This window comes from Jaculus jaculus, chromosome 5, assembly GCF_020740685.1.
Source record: "Jaculus jaculus isolate mJacJac1 chromosome 5, mJacJac1.mat.Y.cur, whole genome shotgun sequence".
Lineage (NCBI taxonomy): Eukaryota > Metazoa > Chordata > Mammalia > Rodentia > Dipodidae > Jaculus > Jaculus jaculus.
In genome coordinates, this window is record NC_059106.1 from 107972097 (window position 1) to 107993654 (window position 21558).

General features: G+C 47.9%; 1 protein-coding gene across 3 annotated transcripts in view; it reads left to right on the forward strand.

The window, feature by feature from the left end:
* The first annotated feature begins 18588 nt into the window (after positions 1 to 18588).
* The window catches only part of Adcy3 (adenylate cyclase 3), a 118549-nt gene continuing 115579 nt past the window's right edge, over positions 18589 to 21558 (forward strand). For 2 of the 3 annotated variants that reach the window (XM_004663748.2, XM_004663749.2), the window contains exons 1-2: positions 18589 to 18681; positions 19137 to 19984. In XM_004663748.2, coding sequence (XP_004663805.1) covers positions 19310 to 19984 — 675 coding nt within the window. In that variant the 5' untranslated portion in view covers positions 18589 to 18681; positions 19137 to 19309. Of the gene's footprint in view, positions 18682 to 18862; positions 18889 to 19136; positions 19985 to 21558 lie in introns of those variants that run through there. The other variant, XM_045148676.1, reaches the window with a different exon arrangement.

A 21558-nucleotide genomic window follows, 5' to 3' on the forward strand; every position in this document is an offset into this window, starting at 1 on the left:
CATTGTCTTTATATTTTGTGTTTCTTGTATTATAATGTAGAGATTTTTGCATCTTGGATTTATTTGACACTTGGGGTTTCTAATTATCTGCAGTATTCTTAGATGTGTCAATCAATCTGATGTTATATATTTTTTCTTATTTTTTAATTGTTTGATAGAGTCAGAGAGAAAGAGGCAGAGAGAGAAAGAGAATGGTCATGCCAGAGCTTCTAGCCACTGCAAACAAACTCCAGATGCATGCGCCACTTTGTGCATTTGGCTTATGTGGGTCCTAGGGAATCAAACCAAGGTCCTTTGGCTTTACAGGCAAATGCTTTTAACTGCTAAGCCATCTAATTTTATATATCTTAAGGTGCTGGGTGTGGCTCTTAAAAGACTCTCAGAGTAACCACAAAAATGACCCTAGGTGTTGAGTTTGCCTGCTATGTGAGTATTCTAGTAGGCCAGGTGGAACAAAATACAGGCTAATTCTAAAATTTAACTGAACAATATTCACATTCAATGAAAACCAGCACAGAGTATTTATGCATGAGTAGGTAATAAAATAAACAGATCCTCTAACAAAATCACAGTCCGTAAGCTGTGTATTGCCCCACACTCTTTTTTTAAATATTTTTTAAAATATTTTTAAATTTATTTTTATTTTTATTTATTTGAGAGCGACAGACACAGAGAGAAAGACAGATAGAGGGAGAGAGAGAGAATGGGCACGACAGGGCTTCCAGCCTCTGCAAACGAACTCCAGACGCGTGCGCCCCCTTGTGCATCTGGCTAAAGTGGGACCTGGGGAACCGAGCCTTGAACCGGGGTCCTTAGGCTTCACAGGCAAGCGCTTAACCGCTAAGCCATCTCTCCAGCCCGCCCCACACTCTTAATCCTGTCAACTGGAAGGCTTATATTTCTGGTCTGTAGAGGGTTCCAACATGAACTTGTGAGCATGTGAGACCTTTCCCTAAGGAACAACAGAAGAGGAAACAAAGGCACTATAAATCAGGAAGCAACAAATGACAAGCCCAAATATAGCTTATTTAAGAATAGAAAATCTGGAGGCTGGAGATATGGTTTAGTGGTTAAGGCACTTACCTGCAAAGTCAAAGGACCTAGGTTCAACTCCCTAATACCCACATAAGCCAGATGCACAAGGGGCGCACACATCTGGAATTCATTATCAGTGGCTGGAGGCCCTGGCATGCCCACTCTCTCTCTCTCTCAAATAAATAAAGAAAAATAAAATATTTTTTAAAAAACAATGACAAATCTGACCATCTGTCACTTTTAACACATAATTTCCCTGGCATGGAAGGTGCAATGAGCACTTCCGATGCAAGCTTATATACCAGGAGTTTTTGGTGGGTACAGAGCTGGTGTAAGCCCATTTATCTTTTTTTTTTTTTTTTTTTTTTTTGGTTTTTTGAGGTAGGGTCTCACTTTGGTCCAGGCTGACCTGGAATTAACTCTGTCATCTCAGGGTAAGCCCATTTATCTTTTAGAATGGTTTCAGTCTCAGCTATGCTGTGCCCACTTGGGCCCCTTTTTGCTGTGCTATGGGTTCAGGTAGGCTGGCTGGGTCGCTGTGTCACTGCTGTGATCGCCTGTGCCCCGGTGCTGTGTAGGTGAGTCCCCTTCCCCAGGTCTCTGGTGTTGCTTGTGCTGATTGTGGGGGAGAGGAGGCTGTGGATGGTGGCTGAAGTTGTCCTGCTGGTCCTCAGTCCTCTTCCTCACTAGCTACTCTGCTGGTCTCTGCCGTCCTCCCCTTCAGGTTTCTCAAGTTTGTGAGGAGGCGGGTGTGAGTGGAGAATCCCCTCACCTGGCTTTTCCTGAGGCTCAGGCCGAGCCTGGCAACTGCAGCCACGTGGACCTGGTGCCGCTGCTGCTGGAGCGCTTCTGCCTGCTTCTGTGGTCTCTTGACACTCAGGATCTCTCCTACTTCTCTGCTGTGGTTGACGATTTCTTATACACCTTCACTTTTTAAGAAGAGTATATTTTGCTGCTTTTTTTTCTCCCCTAGGCTGCTTTGTCATGGTTCGTATGCTACCATATTAACCAGAAGTCACAGTCTAAATTTTTGTTTATTTGTTTGTTTTTATTTTTCAAAGTAGGGTCTCACTCTGGCCCAGGCTGATCTGGAATTCACTATGTAGTCTCAGGCTGGCCTAAAACTCATGGCAATCCTCCTACCTCTTCCTCCCGATTAAAGGCATGTGCCACCATGCCTGGCCCAGTCTAATTTTTTTAATTAATTTTTATTTTGTTTGATTTATTTGATTGAGAAAGATAGATAGAGAGAGAGAGAGAATGGGTGTACCAGGGCCTTTTAGCCACTATAAATGAACTCTAGACACATGGGCCACCTTGTACATCTGGCTTATGTGGGTACTGGGAAATTGAACCTGTCCTTAGGCTTTGCAGGCAAGTGCCTTAATCACTAAGCAATTTCTCCAGCCCCAAAGGTCTAATTTTTAAAATTTATTTTATTTCATTTATTTGAGGGGGGCAGATAGAGAGAGAGAATGGGTGTGCCAGGGACTCCAACCAGTGCAAAGGAACTCCAGATACATATGCCACATCTGGCTTTACATGGGTACTAGGGAATCAAACCTGTGTCCTTTGGCTTTGTAGGCAAGCATCATAAGTACTAAGCCATCTCTCCAACCCAGAAGGTCTAATTTTTTTTAAAGGTCTGGTTTTGAAAAAGCTTAACATATATTGCACTAAATACAACACTTTCTGAAAGGGCCCTGGCCACGCAGGACAACCCATGCATAACTCAACAAGATGGCAGGAGGAATGGCAGAATAGGTAGCACATTTATTTTCATCTTCACTGTGTAGCAAACACTATTTTAAGAGCACAAGAGGGAAAGCAATGTCAGAGTGAATTATCTAATAGTTATAAAAATTACTTTCTGAGGGATGGAGGGATGACTTAGCGGTTAAGGCATTTGCCTACAAAGCCAAAGGACTCAGGTTTGATTCCCCAGGACCCACATAAGCCAGATGCACAAGGGGGTGCATGTGTCTAGAGTTCATTTGCATTCTCTCCATCTCTCTCTCTCCCCCTCTTTCTCTGTCAAATAAATAATAAAATATTTAAAAATTACTTTCTGAAAGAAAACACATGAATGTGCTCACACAAAAACTTGACTGTGTCTACTAAGAGTATAAGTCAGCATGACATCTTGTGTGAGAAGTCCAAGAACTTTGAGAATAAATACTACAAGTTGTTAACTACCTTGGGACTCGTGTGTTCTGGGGTATTATCTTGGGCCTTCTCACCGGTTTTATCCTGACAGCTTCTCCCCTTCCCAAAACACCCTTTATCTTAAATGAAGCCTTTGAAAGGATGGAGCAGGTCAGGACAGGTCATCTGCTCAACAGTCTTGAATAACTCCTGTGAAACGCAAGCTCAAATGTAGACACTTCAGGCTGGAATTCAAGGCCTGGTGATGAGTCTCCTTCCTAACACTCCCGTTACCCCAAGGCAGACTCTGCCCCTCCAGAGATGTGTCTGGCCATGCTGCATGCTGGTGATTGGGTTGGAATTCATAGTCCACAGTGAATGTCATCAAAGATGATGGCCACCCACCTGAGCTCCAACCACCATTTCCTCTTTCAGCTGCATGGAGCTGACCAGTTGTGCCCACTTGCCCAGTTTCTAAATCCCCCTCCTGACTCTTTCAGGGCAATAGCGGAAACCAGATTGATTGCGGACAGCCCTTGGCTATAACTCAGAGCACTATTATCTGCAGATTGGCTGCTCTCTGGGCCACGGGCCTGATACCATGTTTTAAGGACTAATAGAAGGAAGGTGACAAGAACTAGGTACACATAGGTCCTGGGAGAGTGATGGAAGAGAAGGGCATCCCAAAGGATCAAGGGGTTCAGAAAGAGTTCAGGCCTCACACAGCTCTGGGTTGAAAAATATAATTGCCGGAGCTTATATGTAATGTAGTTACGATACAACTGTGGGGTTGGAGAGATGCCCAGTGGTTAAGGCACTTACCTTCAAAGCCTCACTACGCACGTTCTATTCCCCAGTACCCACGTAGAGCCAGATGCACAAAGTGACACATGTTTCTGGAGTTCGTTTGCAGTGGCTAGATGCCCTGTTGCACCCATTCTTTCTGTCTCTCTTCTCTCTCTGCTTGCAAATAAATAAATAATATTTTTTTTGAAAAAGACACAACTGTGGGTCAGCAGTATATAAACCAGGCTGGCCCGAGCTCCCTGACCCAGGCTTGGGTGTTGTCCTGCTTGGCTCTCTAGCTCTCCGCCCTCTAACTGGGCCGCTTTCCCTGGTCCAGGTGGGGAAGGTTTCTACAGGCAGGGCCGTGTAAATCAAGGGTGCAACCTTGGCTTTTCCCATGGCCCACCCAGGTCCAGAGCCATCTTGGTCCCTAGCCAAGTAGATAAGAAGATATGAGTCCCTCGTTCCTCCAGCAATGGCTGCTGGTGCCGAGCAGGTCACAGACCTGAGTGCCAGGCTCTGGAGCTAGGTGATGGGTGTAACTCTGGCAGTGCCCTTTCAGCAGCTGTGGAGCCTTGGCTGAGTGAGGAACCTGGCATTGGGTTTTTTTCATCTAAAGTAGACATGGTCAGTACACTTTCCTCCTAGGGCTGTTGTGAAAATCATAACAGGTAAGTAGACTGGGACTAACCCAGGAATATCCTGGGTGCTAAAGTCTTTAGAATCTAATTTGTAGGCAGTGTGAAAATGATAAACATTTTGGATGAAGGAGTCTGAACTATGCTTGGGGAGACAATTCCAACAGCAGCTAAAAGGGGGGATTGGAGCAGTTTTAAAAGGTTAGATATCCAGCCAGGTTTGATGGCACACGCCTTTAATCCCATCACTGGGGAGGCAGGGTAGGAGGCTCACTGTGAGTTCGAAGCCAGCTTTAAACTACAGAGTGAACTCCAGGTCAGCCTGGGCTAGAGAGTAAAACCATACCTTGAAATAAAACAAACAAAAAACAGAAAGGCATCTGTCCTGCTGCTGGCTCCATGTGGCCTCTTCTTCCCAAATAGTTTTCATGGAATAAAGGATATGTTCCCTTCTAGGTGGCCTTAATCTGCATTCAGATGACATATCCTCCCTCTAACAGAGCTGGGAAGATCTCCCATTTTAAGAACTATGGCAGTCAGGTCCACGTTGCTGGAAGAAATCACCCAACCAAGAACAGCTTATGGGACCTTTCTTCTGAGGCTTTCTCTTGCCCCCAAGATTTCTAGGGTTCCTCTGGCAAGCAAGCACAGATTTGAGCCTTTTTTTTTTTTTTTTTTTTTTTTTGAGGGAGGGTGTCACTATGTAGTCTCAGGCTGGTTTCAAACTCACAACAATCCTCCTACCTTGGCCTCCCAAGTGCTGGAATCAAAAGTATGCACCACCACCCGGCTGATTTGAGACTTTTGAGGAGAGTTTAATTGGAGGAATTAAGATGGGTCCTTGCCCTAATCAGTATTATCTAGATATATTAGGAGCCTACACTAATATACAGAACAATGCTCCCCCAATGTCATCACCCCAGTCCCCAGAAACTCTGGTCATGTTGCCTTATATAATGAAGTGACTTTGTGAATGTGATTAGTTTTTTTAAAAAATGTATTTTTATTGAACCAGCTGTGGTAGCACATGCCTTTAATCCCAGCACTCAGGAGGCAGAGGCAGGAGGACTGCCGTGAGTTTGAGGCCACCCTGAGACTACATAGTGAATTCCAAGTCATTCCTGGGCTAGGGTGAGACCCTACCTTGAAAAACCAATAATAATAATAATAATAATAATAATAATAATAATATTTTATTGTATTTATTTGCATGCAGAGATAGACACACACAAATACAGACAGAGCGAGAGAGAGGTCCTCCAGGCACTGTAAATGAACTCCAGACACATGCACCATATGGGAATTGGAGAATCAAACCCGGGTCATTAGGCTTTGTAGGCCATCGCCTTAACCACTAAGGTACCTCTCCAGCCCAAATGTGATTAGTTTAAGGCCCTTGGGGATGATGACACCCAGGAAAATCCTGGTGGGTTAATTCAGGTGTCTCCCATAAATTTAGACATGCTGAATGCTAGGTCCCCAGCTGATGAAAATTTGGAAATTAACATCTCCTGGAGGCAGTGTACTGCTGGGGATGGGCTTATGGGTATTATAGACAGTGTCCCCTTGCCAGTGTTTGGCACACTCTCCTGTTGCTATTGTCCACCTGATGTTGGCCAGGGGCTGATGTCCACCCTCTGCTCATGCCATCATTTCCCCCTGACATAATGGATCTTTCCCGTGAGTCCATAAGCCAAAATAAATTTTTTTTTCCCATAAGCTGTTCTTGGTTGGGTGATTTCTGCCAGCAATACAAACCTGACTGCAACAGTTCTTAAAATGGGAGACCTTCCCAGCTCTGTTAGAGGGAGAGCAAGCTCCTGAAGGAACACAGGGACTCCTAGAAGTCAGAAAAGGCAAAGAAAGATTGTCCCCCTCCATCCCCAGAAAAGAATATGGCCCTGGCAAAGCCATAATGGTAGTTCTGGGATGCCAATTTGGACTCTAGAACTATATAATAATATATTTGTACAGTTAGACATCAAGCATGTCATTTGTTGTGGCAGCCACAAAAAATAATGCACTTAACAGGTGCCAGTGTGGTGCTAAACACAGCAGAATGTGCAGCTAAAAAGCAAAACAAAACAAGGTCCTAGCTGTCATTGTTCCCTTTGAGAAATTATCCAGAGTGGATGACAAACGAGTAGACTCTCCTCACAGCATCTGTGTCCAAAGGACTGCAGGGTGCTGTGGGGAATACGGCAGGCACTCACAGAGCAGGCGGCCCGGGGCGAGGGTTTGAGGCTAAGCAGCAGTTGGGAGGATAAAGGGGAAAGGGACGTCTGGGTGAGAGGGTGGTGTGTGCCAGTAACAGGGGTGGGAGGAGTGTGGTGTGTTTAGGACTGGGAGGAGGGCAGTAGGCTGAAGCCAGGAAGCAGGGGTGAGGCCGAGCAGGAGGCTCCCTGAATGTCCATGGCATCTCCAAGCTTTCCAGAAGAGAAGTGATGCGGGGACATCTTCTGTCAGATGTGGGTCATCTTAGCAGAAATCCCCATTTGTCCTCTTGTTATCTTAAAAATGGAGGTAAATTTGTGCATTCCACTCCACAATAAATCCTGGATGGTTTCACAATAAAAATAATAACTCAAATTACTTACCAGTTAATTATTCAACTCCTCTCCAATAAAAGTGAGCAAAACCATTTTCAGTGAAATATATATCCAGGAGTAAGTACCACACTGAGGTGATAATTTTTGCCATCTCTCAGCTTGCCCTCGGCTACCCGAAGGGTATTTGTTCCCTACTTGAAGAAGAGGACTGACAGATTATCTGTCTGTCTATCTATCTATCTATCTATCTATCTATCTATCTATCTATCTATCTATATATCTATCAATCTATCTATCTATCTATCTATCTATCTATCTATCTATCTATCTATCTATCAATTTATCTATCTATCTGTCTGTCTGTCTGTCTGTCTGTCTATCTATCTATCTGGTATGTGTGTGTTTGTGCATGGGTGCATTTGTGTGTAGGTGTAGGTGCATGCTGTGTATGGTGGCCAGAGGACAACATCAGTGCCATCCTCAGGAAAGCCATTCATGTTTTCTGAGTCTGGGTCTGTCACTGGCCTGGAACTCACCAAGTAGGCTAGATTGGCTGGCCAGCAAGCTCTAGGATCTGCCTGTATCTGCCTTCCCTACACTGGGATTATATCATGCCTGGCTATTGTTTTTAGTGTGTTTTCATCTTTATTAAATTATTTTTTTTAAAAAGTTATTATTGAAACTTCCATAATTATAAACAATACACCATGATAATTCCATCCCTCCCACTGCCCCTTCACAACTCTACTCTCCATCATATTCCTTCCCCTTCTCTATTAGTCTCTTTTTACATGGACTCTGGGGACCAAATTCAGGTCCTCATGCTTACAAGGCAACCACTTTCCCAACTAAGCTATTCCTTCAATCTAAATTTTTAAATTTTACTTAACAAAGGTTTGTTGAGAGTCTGTAAGGGGCCGTTACTCCGGGGACAAAACTGAATAAAGACCTTGCTCTTGGTCACAAAGTTCAGTGAGTGGGACCTTTACAACCATTACAATTACAATCAGCTCTAGCATGTATTAAAATATAGATATCAGGACTGGAGGGATAGCTTAGTGGTTAAGGTGTTTGCCTACAAAACCAAAGAACCCAGGTTCAATTCCTCAGGACCCATGTTAGCCAGATGCACAAGGGGGTGCATGTGTCTGGAGTTTGTTTGCAGTGGCTGGAAGCCCTGGTTTGCTTATTCTCTCTCTCTCTCTCCCCCTCTTTCTCTGTCAAATAAATTAGTAAATAATAATTTAGATGTCAGGTATGCAGATGGATCCTGTCTTATTACCTGTGGTTGTCAAACAAGTTAGCATACACTGGTTTTAAACATGGATATTTGTCTTGTTCTCTGGAAGTGATCTGCAGTCAGGGTGCTGGATGAACCTCTCTCCCCACTAGAGGCTTGAGGGGAAATCCTTCTTGCCTCCTCCAGAGCCTGGTGACTCCTAGAATTCCTTGGTTTATGGCCACATCCTTCCAATCTCTGTGTCCATCTTCACTCCCTTCCCCCTTTGTATGTCACCTGTAAGAACACCTGCCACTAGGTTACAGTCCTCCCACATAATACAGGGCAATTAAAAAATTGTTTTATTTTTATTTATTTGAGAGCAACAGAGAGAGAGAGAATGGGTCCACTAGGGCCTCCGGCCACTGCAAATGAACTGCAGACATGTGAGCCCCCTTGTGCATCTGGCTAACGTGTGTACTGGGGAATCAAGCCTCGAACCAGGGTCCTTAGGCTTCACAGGCAAGCACTTAACCACTAAGACATCTCTCCAGCCCACAGGGAAATTTAAAAATATATTTTATTTATTTATTTATGTGATAGAGAAAGGGAGGAGAGAGAGAAGGAAGGGGCATGCCAGGGTATCCAGCCACAGCAAACAAACTCCAAATGCATGTGCCAAATGCATCTGGCTTATGTGAGTCCTGGAGAATTGAATCTAGGTCCTTTGGCTTTGCAGGCAAGTGCCTTAACCATTAAGCCATTTCTCTAGCCCGGCAAAATTTTTTGTTGTTGTTGTTTCTGTTTTGTTTTTAGAGATAAGGTTTCATTCTAGCACAGGCTGACCTGGAATTCACTGTATAGTCTCAGGGTGGCCTTGAATTCACAACAATCCTACCTCTGCCTCCCAAGTGCTGGGATTAAAGGCATGCATCATGATGCCTAGCTGTCCAGGACAATTGTATCTGAAGATCCTTTACTTAATTGTATCTGCAAAGGCCCTTTTTCCACAGGAGTTAGTCATGGACTTCAGGGATTTGGATGTGGACAGTTGGGAGATACCACTGAAACCTTATAGATCTCTAAGAAAATAGCAATTGAGAACAACTACAAAGGGAAGGTGACATGTGAATGACTTAAAAGATTATAATTGGCAGGCATGGTGGCGCACGCCTTTAATCCCAGCACTTGGGAGGCAGAGGTAGGAGGATCGCCATGAGTCCAAGGCCCCCTGAGACTACATAGGCCAGCCTGAGCTAGAGTGAGACCCCTACCTTGAAAAACAAACAAACAAACAAACAAACAAAAAAGATTATTATTGTTGGGGCTGGAGAGATGGCTTAGTGGTTAAAGTGCTTGCCTGCAAAACCTAACAAGCCAAGTTTGATTCCCCAGTAACCACATAAAGCCAGATGCACAAAGTGGAACATGTATTTGGAGTTCATTTGCAGTGGCTGGAAGCTCTGGCACACCCATTCTGTCTCTCTTCTCTGTGCTTGCAAGTAAATTAAAAAAGAGATTATTATTGTGTTATATGATTAATACGGCACACAGTGAGGTGGGTGGTGCTATTACCCTGGGGCAGGGACAGCTGGTCCACTAGGTATTTAAATGAGATGGAGACAAGCTCAAATGTAAACTTGGAATGAGCATCCTGGTTGGAGTGTAGAGAATGTGGATGGAAAATAATGATTAAGTTTGGGGTTAAGGATGGTTCCTGATTCCTGGAGGGCAACCACTGAAATGTTCATTCTTGTCACCCACAGAAGAGTGTCTGGGACAGCTAGTGCTTCTTTAGGGAACCTAGTGTGACCTCTCTAGCCTCAGAGAGGTGGTGGGTGGTGGCTTTCTGCCCATCAGAGAGCCTATCAGGTGGACCCTTCATCTGCACCAAGCCAGGACATTTTTGGCTACCTTTTGCTGTTCTAGATGTTTGCTGTTTCTCACCCTAGCAGGCTGGTAGAGGCTTATTATGCATTCCATGGTGCTCCCCCCCAACCCCCAGGGCATGGCTTGAGCACTTTTTTTGTTTGTTTCCTTTTTTTTTTCTTTTTTTTTTTTTTGAGGTAGGGTCTCACTCTAGCCCAGGCTGACCTGGAATTCACTATGTAGTCTCAAGGTGTCCTCGAACTCACGGCGATCCTCCTACCTCTGCCTCCCAAGTGCTGAGATTAAAGGCATGTGCCTGGCTTGTCCACTTGAAAATATGACATTTCCACAGAGGCCTTATTTATTATTATTCAGCATTCATAGCTGCATTAGGCTCATGGGCAACTATCTTCCTCTCTCCACACGGAACCTCTCTGGGCCAGGATTTCTCCAGTTGAGCTGACCGGATGCTATTTTGAGTCTCTTTTAGCTCTGATATCACAGAGACAAGTTTCCAAGCTTTAAAGCCTGTCAATGAGGCATCTGAGGCCAATGGCACCCTCAGTTCCACACACACAAACTAACCAGGGTTGCTCCTGGGATTCCTGTTAGAACTTGGCTTGCAAGTGGTCCAGCAGCTTCTTTGTTTTTTCTTTTTCTTTTAATAGTTATTTATTACTTGACAGAGAGAAAGAGGGAGAAAGAGAGAGAGAGAATAGGCATGCCAGGGCCTCTAGCCACTGTAAACGAACTCCAGGTGCATGTGCCACCTTGTGCATCTGGCTAACGTGGGTCCTGGGGAATTGAACCTGGGTCCTTTTGACTTTGCAGGCAAACGCCTTAACTGCTAAGCCGTTCCTCCAGCCCATGTTTTTTTTCTTTTTTAAAAATATGTTTTTATTTGTAAGCAGAGACAGAAAATGAATGAATGAATGAATATGGGCATGCCAGGTTCTCTAGCCACTGCAAACAAACTCCAGATCTATTTGCCACTTTGTGCACATGGCTTTACGTGGGTACTGGGGAATAGAACCTGGGTCATTAGCTTTGCAGGCAAGTGACTTAACTGCTGAGCCATATTCCCAGCACCCTCCGCCCATTTTTAGCTTCTTTCTTGAAATGAAGTCTGGGGTAAGTAATCTCATCTCTCAGAGTCTGGGTGTCCTCATGAGGACCTTCACAGTACTAACCCACAAATCAGAGGACAGAATACAAAGAACAGTGGCTGGAAGGCAGGGAGCCACATGGGGAGACTGGTCCAAAGTGACCAACCTGATTCTCTGATTAGTGCTGAATTGGCATTATTTCAACAACAGGTTGGAATGGAATAGCTGCTCTTCAAACACTGAGCTTGAGGGACCAGAAAACATTGCTCCTGTGGAGAAACCCCTATCCAAGACAGACACAGACTCAGAACTATAGCCCATCTGAGGAATGCCAGAATGTGGATGTCTTGGTAGTACTTTTCCAATTCTTTTTAAAAAGTATTCATTTATTGATTTTTAGAAGGAACCGGAAAGGCAGAGACAGAGAAATATAATTGGCCGTCCAGAGCCTCAGGCACCACAATCAAATTCCAGATGCTTGCACCACCTAGTGGGCATATGCGACCTTGTGCTTGCCTCACCTTTGTGCATCTGGCTAATGTGGGATCTGGAGAGTTGAACATGGGTCCTTTGGCTTTGCAGGCAAGCACCTTAACCACTAAGCCATCCCTCCAGCCCCAGCTCTTTTTTTAATTTATTTTTTATTTATTTGAGAGAGAGAGAAAGGGAGAATGGGCATGGCAGGGCATCCAGCCACTGCAAATGAACTGCAGACATAGGTGCCCCCTTGTGCATCTGGCTTAAGTGGGTCCTGGGGAATTGAACTAGAGTTCCTAGACTTCACAGGCAAATGCCTTAACCACTAAACCATTTCCTCAGTCCTTCAGTTATTTTTTTAAATATTTTATTGCTGGGCATGGTGGCACACACCTTTAATCCCAGCACTTGAGAGGCAGAGGCAGGAGGATCATTGTGAGTTTGAAGACACCCTGAGACTACATAGTGAATTCCAGGTCAGCCTGAGCTAGACCCTACCTCAAAAAAACAATATATATACTTGCAAGGGGGGAGAGAAAGTGAGAAAAAGAGAATGAGAATGAATGGGTTTGCCAGGGCCTTCATCTGTTGCAAATGAACTCCGGATGCATGCACTACTTTGTGCATCTGGTTTTACATGGGTACTAGGGTATCAAACCCAGGTCATTAGGCTTTGCAGGCAAGTGCCTTAACTGCTGGGCCAGCTCTCCAGCCCCTACTTTTTCAATTCTACTTACTTCTGCTCACCCAAAGGGCTTGGAATTAGCATCAGAACCCACATGGCTATAGTCACAGCACTGAACAAGCCTGAGGAGAGTGAAGACGAGAGGCTAGTGCCTCCCCAGATTTCAAGGCAAGTGTGAGTTCACCCACATAACCTTTCACACATGCTCACCTGCACACATACAAGCTCTCTCACACATGCTCTCTCATACTCTCCCATGTTCACTCACACACGTGCTCACAAAGTTCTCATACATGTTCACTCATTCATTGATAAACTCTCACACACATGCTCTTGCACTTTCACACATGAAAATGTGTACACATACTCCCTTTTCTCACATTCTTCCACACATTCATGCTCCACATATCCACATTGACTCAATAAGTGATACAGGGACTGAAGAGATGGCTTAGTGGTTAAGGCACTTGTCTGCAAAGCCTAAGAACCGAGGTTTGATTCCCAGTCCCCATGTAAAGCCAGATGCACAAGGTGGCACATGCATCTGGAGTTCATTTGCAGTGGCTGGAGATCCTGGCATGCCCATTCTCTCTCTCTCTCTCTCTCTCTCTCTCTCTCTCTCTCTCTCTGTTAAATAAATAAAATATAAAAATAAAATAAGTGACACAGGGTCAGGGAATCCTTCACACAGAAGCAAAAGTACCATGACACAGAGAGGGACAGAGACAAAGAGGTAAGGACACACAGAGAGGTGGCCAGGACTGCAAGAGGAGAACTACAATGGACTCAAGTGATGGATCCAGATGGAGCCACCCAGAGGGCTCGAGGCCAATGACAGTTCAGTGCAGTCCTGTGCAGGTCACATTGGGCCAAAAGTGGCCAGAGCTACTCACCACCTTGCTGTGAAATAGATGAGGACTCCCATTTAGTGCCGCTGTACAAATTTGCAAACCATTTTGTCCTCCTCTCCCATCCCAGGAGTCAGGGTCCTGCTATGTCGCTCAGGCTGACCTTACACTCCAAGGCTAAGTGCCAGCTCATTCTACTCTTCCACATACCTCATAGCAGCTGACAGGATCCATTCTTCTGAGCCAGTGGGAGCTATAAGGGATCTGGGCCCCAAAGGGAGCACACTGCCCTCCTGCCATCACTGCACCTTGCCAGGCACCTGTGCTGGGATCTCCTAGTTCTCCCCAGGTACCCACTCTCACAAACCCCCATGAACTAGGAAGTAACCACTCCACTGCAACCCTGTAACCCCAAGGAGAGAGCAACAGTTGGAGGAACACTTGGAACCACCTCCCATATGTTCTAAGATGGTAATCTTCCCCAGCAGTGAGCAGCCCATTATCAGCCCTAGAAGTTGCTGACTTCCCATCTGGTCCTCCCACCCCTTTCCCTTGGAATGAGTTCCCCAATTAAACCACCTGGCAGGCCCTGATCAGTCACACTCTGCTTTCACGCTCCAAACTGGGCTCTCCTGATGCTTTTGGTACCAAGGGAACTAATGATCTTCTCTTCTCACACCTCTTCTTCCCCGGGGACACCAGAGTTCTGCTCTGATCTACTGTTTGCTGGGTTTAGGAGCCACCGGCTCCCTTGTGGGACCTAACCACTCTTGTTTATCCAATAACAATTAATTTTTAGCAATCATCTCTAGACTTGAACCATAGAAATAAAAAGAGGGGCTTTACTAAAGACTCTCCCATAGGGCTGATGCTGGGTTAGGTTGGGGGATCAGGACATCCTCCTGGCTACAATTTTGTTTTCCTTATGACCATGCTTGGGAGAAAGGTCATTCAGGCATCTTAAAAACAGATTGCTATAGCTTTTGATTATAAAACCTAAGCCTTCCAACTGTCCATGTTATAACCAGACACAATGGACTGCCTAGAGGCTAAAGAATTGCCCATCATCCCAGCCTTTCCACTTAGCTTGTGCTAGGGGTGGAGCCCAGGGCCCTGAACATGATGGTGTAGGCAAGCACACCACAGAGCTGCACCAAGAGCCCTGAGAGTAGTTATTCGTAATTGACCTTGATCTAGGATGCTTATAGCATCAGGAAGCCTAACGGTGCCTCAAGGGCAGTCAGAGCCCTTATGAATGACTATTCATTCATTCTGTTTGAGTATCTTCTAGGTGCCAGGGACCTAGGAGGCCTCTGTGAGCCAGAAAGATGAGTTCCTGATTGCCATGGGAGGGTAGTCAGCAGCTCTCCTGGGATGGAATATTCATTCCTTGCATCTGGCTGCCAGGGAGACCTGCCCAGGGCCTCCAGCTGATGCTGTGGCTTCCTATATGCACTGGGGAGGGCCATACCCCTGACTCAGAGTGTGGCGTACTGTTGAGGATGTGCTTTGGGGTTTTGTGTTGCTGGGCATTGGCCCAAAACTTACAAGTTGCCGCTTTCAGGTCCAATCAGACCCCTTCTTTGTCCCCTGAAAGGTCCAGTTTCAGGGCTTATTGATAATCTCTGTATACCTGAGGACCTGCTCTGTGAGTACATGTGGTACCTGGCACAGCTAGCAGTAGCCAGATGCAGCTGGCTTCTCCAGTCTTCCTCAGGTCCAGCAAACAGATGCCCAGGGTTACAGACAGGATTACAGAAAGGCAGGAAGGCTGAGATTGAAGACAGAGATATCTCTCAGTGGAACCCGCTCCCTTCATGAAACTAGCTAGGGAGAAGAGATTGGGGTATACACAATGACAGAAAGCCCATTGGGGAACTTTAGCACCCAGAGGCTGGGCTGGCCTTGCCAAGTAGTGTGCCCACTGAGAATCACAAGGGTTAGCACACGTGCCAGGAAAGGAGAGGACTCAGAGAGATATGATGCAGGTGTCTTTTGTGTCACAACAAGCCCCAATATGGTATTGTCCAGAACTGGGGATGGAACCCAGGGTGTCAAACATACTACATGAGCACTCAGCACCGAACTACATCTTCAACAATGTTTTCTGTTCTTTCCCCCTATTTTCTTCTTCCTCCTTCCCTTCCTTTCCCTTCCTTTCCTCTTTCCTTCTTTTCTTCCTCCCTCTCCCTCTCTTTCTTTTGGATAGGGTCTCATGTATCCCAGGCTGGCCACAAATCATTTCACTTAACCAAGGAAAACCTTGAACGTCTGATCCTTCTACCTCTACCAGCTGAGTGCTGGGATCTCAGGCGTGAGCCACCACATCTGGCTTATGTGATTGATGCAAGGGATGGAACCCAGGGCTTTGCATGTTAGGTAAGCGCTTTGTCTTTTAGTAAATCATCCCTTCCTTAAAAGTTAAAAATCAAAGCTGGGTGTGGTGGTGCATGCCTTTAATCCCAGCACTTGGGAGGCAGAAGTAGGAGGATCGTCATGAGCTTGAGGCCACCCTGAGACTGCATAGTGAACTCCAGGTCAGCCTGAGCTACAGCAATACCCCTACCTCAAAAACAACAAACAAAACAAAACAAAACAAAATCAGGGCATGGCCTCTTTTTGGCTGTTCATCTCTCTCTCCTTCATCTCTTCTGAGTCCTCAACCTCCAAGTCCCTGCTGTGGCAAGCCCCCATGTCCCAGCCCAGTTGGACTATGATGAAGTGGGGGAGGGAACCCCTATTCCCACGTGGGCTTTTATCCCCCTTACCTCCCCCATGGCATGAGGAGGTTGGAGAGATGGCTTAGTGGTTAAGATGCTTGCTTGCACAGCCTAAGGATCCAGGTTCAATTCCCCAATACCCATGTAAAGCCAGAAGCACAAGGTGGTGCATGCATCTGTAGTTCATTTGCAGTGGCTACAGGCCCTGGCACACCCATTCTCTCATTCTCTCAAATAAACAAACAAAATATTTTTTTTAAGTTAAGGGCTGCAGAAATGGCTTAGCAGTTAAGGCACTTTCCTGAGAAACCTAGGATTCAGGGTTGGTTCTCAGTGCCCACATAAACTAGATGCACAAGGTGATGCATGTGTCTGGATTTTATTTGCAGGGGCTAGGGGCTGTGGCATGCCTATTCTCTATCTGCCTCTCTCACCTCTCTCAAATAAATATATAAAATAAAAAGTTAAAAACCATGCTGTCCTTTAACATCATTTAACAACTCAAAATAATTTTTAGACCCCAAACCAAACAATGGAGAAAAGTGATGCTTGGGCTGGAGAGATACCTTAGTGGTTAAGGTGCTTGCCTGTGAAGCCTAAGGACCATGTTCAACTCTCCAGATCCCAAGTAAGCCAGACATACAACGGTGAGGCAAGTGCAAGGAAGCACATGCTCACAAGGTGGTGCAAGCATCTGGTGTTCGATTACAGTGGCTGAGGCCCTGGCACACCAATTTTCTCTTTCTCTCTCTCTAAAAAGAAAGTGATGCTGGCTGGAGAGATGGCTTAGCAGTTAAGGCGTTTACCTGCAAAGCCAAAGGATCCTGGTTCGATTCTCCAGAACCCACATAAGCCAGATGGACAAGGGGGTGCAATGCATCTGGAGTTTGTTTGCAGTGGCTGGAGGCCTTGGCCCATTCTCTCTCTCTCTCAAATAAATAAATAAATAAATAAATAAATAAATAAATAAATAAATATTTTTTAAAGTGATAATTGGGCTGGAGGGATGGCTTAGTGGTTAAGGCGCTTGCTGCAAAGTCAAAGTACCCAGGTTCAATTCCCCAGTATACACATAACCCAGATGCACAAGGGGGCCATGCATCTGGGTTCCTTTGCAGTGGCTAGAGGCCCTAGCGTGCCCATTCTCATTCTCTCTCTTTCTCCTTACAAATGAATAATAAAAAAAAAATTAAAGGGATGCTTTATTCAATGCCCCCCCCCCCCACTTGCCTGAAGCCTTTGTAACCAAAGCCCTGGGCAGTTTGGGCTGAGACTGGTGGCCTTTCAGAACATACCAGGGACAGATACAACAAAGACAGACCAATTCCCTGACAGCTCCATTTCCGGAGGGATGCCTGGGGCTCTGGAATGGACACCCACCAGTGACTCTCAAGGGCAGAGGGCAGAGCCCATTGAGGGCCAGATGGCTGCTTTTCTTCCCTTTGGCCATGTCTTCAAGAATGCTGCTGGCCCTCCTCAGTACTCACCTCCTCTCAGCAGGTTTTTGTTCCAAAATAACCACTCTCTCCCTTAACAAGGTGTTCTTTCAAATTCAAGGAAAGTAATTTACACGATGGAGTCGGAGACTGATAGATTTAATCATTCACAAGGAGCATGGGCATTTTAAAGAAAAAGTCTGTGATTGCAAACACATGGCAACAGGATGTGCACAGGGATCTTTCTGAGGCCGCTGCACGTGCCAGGTGCCAACCGAGCTGCTCCTGCACGCTTCCATCCGCGGGACTCAGCGGACGTCTGGGCTTCTAGGGTGTACGGGCCGGGAGGGGGTGGGTAGGGACACCTGCGGCCCCCACACCTCGGCCTGGGGAGGAAGCCAGGGCGCGAGTCTGCCCGGCGCTGCTCACCTGCGGGAAGCTCTGTCCGAGCTTGGCTCCTCCGAGTCAGGGCCTTCGGCCCGCCGCCCACCGGCGCTTCCACGCAACGACTCCGCCTGGTGGCAGCTGCAGCGTGGGGACCCGGGGGACACGAGAGGACCTGCCCTGTCCCCGGGGCTGGAGCTCGCCGCGGGGAGGGCGGCGCCGGGGGCTGGGAGGGGCCGCTGACCGCCTCCCGGGGCCTGGAGCGCGCGTGGCCCGGAGCCGCGAGCGCCGCGCGGGGACTCGGCTGCTCGCTGGCTTGGCGCGGGCGGGCGGGCGAGAGAGGATGCTGGCGGGCTTCCCCGGCCTCGGCCCGCGCTCCCGCCGGCGACGGTCCCCATAGCGCCGCCGCGGCCGCCCCAGCCGAGTCCGAGTCCGCGCCGCTCGCACGCCGCCGCCCACGCCTGCGGCCCCGGCCGGTCCCGAGCCGAGGCCCCAGAGCCGGGCGCGCTTGGCCGGCGCCCCCGGATTTTCCAGCCCGCGTCGCCACCGCCTCCGTCCTCTGCGGCTGGGCGGCGGTGGGTGCCTGGCGCCTCTCCCGGTCCGACCCCCGGCCTGACGGCTGGGAAGTCGCGCTCCGGTCCGGGTCCGAAGCGCTGGCCGGGCGGCGCGGCGGGGAGCAGCCTCGGGCGCGAGGAGCCGGGTCGCCGCGGCCGCCGGCACGCGTGACCCAACCCGCAGCCGGCGGGACCGTCCGGGAGCACGCGGCTTCCGAGTTCCTGCACAGGTAAGCTCAGGGCCGGGGCTGGGCTTCCGGAGGGCTGCTCGCGCCCCAAGGTTGGGAAAGGGACGGAGAGGGGCTGGAGTCTCCCAGGGTTGGGTGGAGAAAGGAAGTAAACAGAAGAAAGAAGACCCAGGACTCCAGATCGGCCCTGCTTTCTTCCCCACACGTTTTATTTACTGCTTGAAAGGATTGGGCCTGGAGGGAATGTAGGTGAGGAAGTCAGGGAGTGAGAGGTGTCACCGAGCCGGTGATGCTAGGGAAGGAGAGAGATGGTAGGCCCTTCCAGCAGCCGGAGACGGGGAACCCAGTGTCTGGCGTGGACGGGGGCTAGTCTGTGCGGTGCGGGGATGGCAGGGAAGGCTCCGAGGTTGGAGGCTCTTGTAGCAAGTATCCTGGGTGAGAGGTGGGATGGATTGAGGGGACGGAGAGCTGCTCCTAACTTAGCCATGTCCTTTAAGTTGCAGATGATTTGTGCCTCCTGTGTCCCGGAAACCCACTCAGCATTCCTGCCCCAGGTGGCCACTCTTCACTCAGGACTGAGAGAGCTCTTTTAGGTGGCAGGATCCGACCCAGAGCCCTTCTCTGTCCCAGTCTGCTTCTCCGGGGCCAGTAGAAGCAGCCACCAGCCAGGATGCCGAGGAACCAGGGCTTCTCAGACCCCGAGTACTCGGCTGAGTACTCTGCCGAGTACTCCGTCAGCCTGCCCTCTGACCCTGACCGTGGAGTGGGCCGGACCCATGAGATCTCTGTGCGGAACTCGGGATCCTGCCTGTGTCTGCCTCGCTTCATGAGGCTAACCTTCGTGCCGGAGTCCTTAGAGAACCTCTACCAGACCTACTTCAAGAGGCAGCGCCACGAGACCCTGCTGGTATTGGTTGTCTTCGCGGCCCTTTTCGACTGCTACGTGGTGGTCATGTGCGCTGTGGTCTTCTCCAGCGACAAGCTGGCTCCCCTTGTGGTAGCTGGGATTGGGCTGCTGTTGGACATCATCCTCTTCATGCTCTGTAAAAAGGGGCTGCTCCCTGACAGAGTGAGCCGGAGGGTGGTACCCTACCTGCTGTGGTTGCTGATTACAGCCCAGATCTTCTCCTACCTGGGCTTGAACTTTGCCCGTGCCCACGCGGCCAGCGATACGGTGGGCTGGCAGGCCTTCTTTGTCTTCTCCTTCTTCATCACGCTGCCGCTCAGCCTCAGCCCCATTGTTATCATCTCTGTGGTCTCCTGCGTCGTGCACACATTGGTCTTGGGGGTCACTGTGGCCCAGCAGCAGCAGGACGATCTTCAGGGGATGCAGCTGCTGAGGGAGGTGAGTCTGCCTTCTGTCCCGCCTGCCTTCTGTTCCCATCGTGTCACCCAGTGGGACCTCTTTCTGTGAGAGTGGGGATGGTTTTCTTTGCTCTGAGTCAAAAATATGTCCTAAGGACCTTGGACGCTCTCAGTTGCCAGTGGAGGAAAGACCTGCTGTCTCTTATCCCCTGGCTTTATACCTCCATACTCTCTGGTGCTTGTTCCTAGGGAAAGGAGGATGTCAGGACACTGGGCCTCAGGGCCCCTCTGTTACCTGTGCCCAGCACAGTGGATGACTGGAATAATCTTCCTAGGCCTGATCTGGAGATACTGTTATCCTGCTATTCCTTCACTGAACCAGGTCAAGAGAGTTCGTGTGGCAAATCTTTACCTGTCATTGCTTAGCTCCAGTGTGTGACTTAACTTGTGAGGGCTCAGTGCATCTCTGTCAAATGTGTGCCCTATTTGTAGAATGTGGCTGTTGGGATTAAGGAGAATCTGGGTGAAAGCTTGTTAGGATAGGTGAGGGGCTATAGGGAGGGAAGATGGACCATCATGCTCTGCTTCTGTGCTAGAGCTCAGGGTGTCACCAACAGCTGGGTAATGTAGGGAAGCCTTGCCAAGAAGGCATGGTCTGGGGACAGTTCTGCTGGCCACTGTGATACAGAGTGTGTTGGTCCTTCCTGGTGGATGATTCCTGTTAGAAGGGGTGGAAATTTTGCCTGTCACTTAACTAAGAGGTTGTGATCCCACCAAGTGCTCAGATCCTTGCCAGACTCTGACTACAGAAATGGGGATGTGATTGTGGCCTGAGCGTAACGGGTCATCCCCCAGCCCCAGGATGACTTCATGGAGATTAGAGTGAAAGAATTCTAGTCTTAAGTCATGCCTTCTACCTCTATTTTATATGTGTGTTTATGAGCTAGAAAGTGACCTGCCCAAGGCCACATAGCCAGTTAAAAGCCATCCTTTGGCTAGAGTACATGGATCTTGATTCTGTTTCCTGCCTTTTCTCCTGTATCTTACTGCCTTCATCTCATCAAAGCCCTTGTTGATGTCTGCCTGGGATTAGGGCCAGAGCCTGTAGGGCCCATGGTAACTTTGGTGGCTGATGCAAGAACTCTGTGGGCTGTTCTATTGCCTCCCACTTGATTGGATGCGAACATAGCTTCTGCTGAGGTTTAACTTTTTCCTGGGTTTGGACCAAGGTTCTTCCTGTTTTCCCACTCTGGTTTAGGTGGGAACCTGTTTCCCAGAAAAGAGAGAAAGAGAGACAGTGTGTGTTTGTGTGGTTTTGTTTTGTTTTTAGACAAGATCTCTTGTAGCCCATTCTGGCCTCCAATTTATTATGTAGATAATGATGACCTTGAACTCTTGATCCTCCTGCTTCTGCCACCCAAGTATTGTAGTTACAGGTTTGGCCACCACACCTGGCTATTTCACAGAAGTTTTCTGCATGGACCAGTCCTGGGCTGAAGCCTACGGGTTTTTGTAGCATGCCATCATGTGCTAGTCTCTTTCTGGTGTTCTGCCCTTCTTGTGAGAATGCCTGCCATGGCCGTTGTAGTTCTGGGTTGGTGGCTTTGGCTTGTG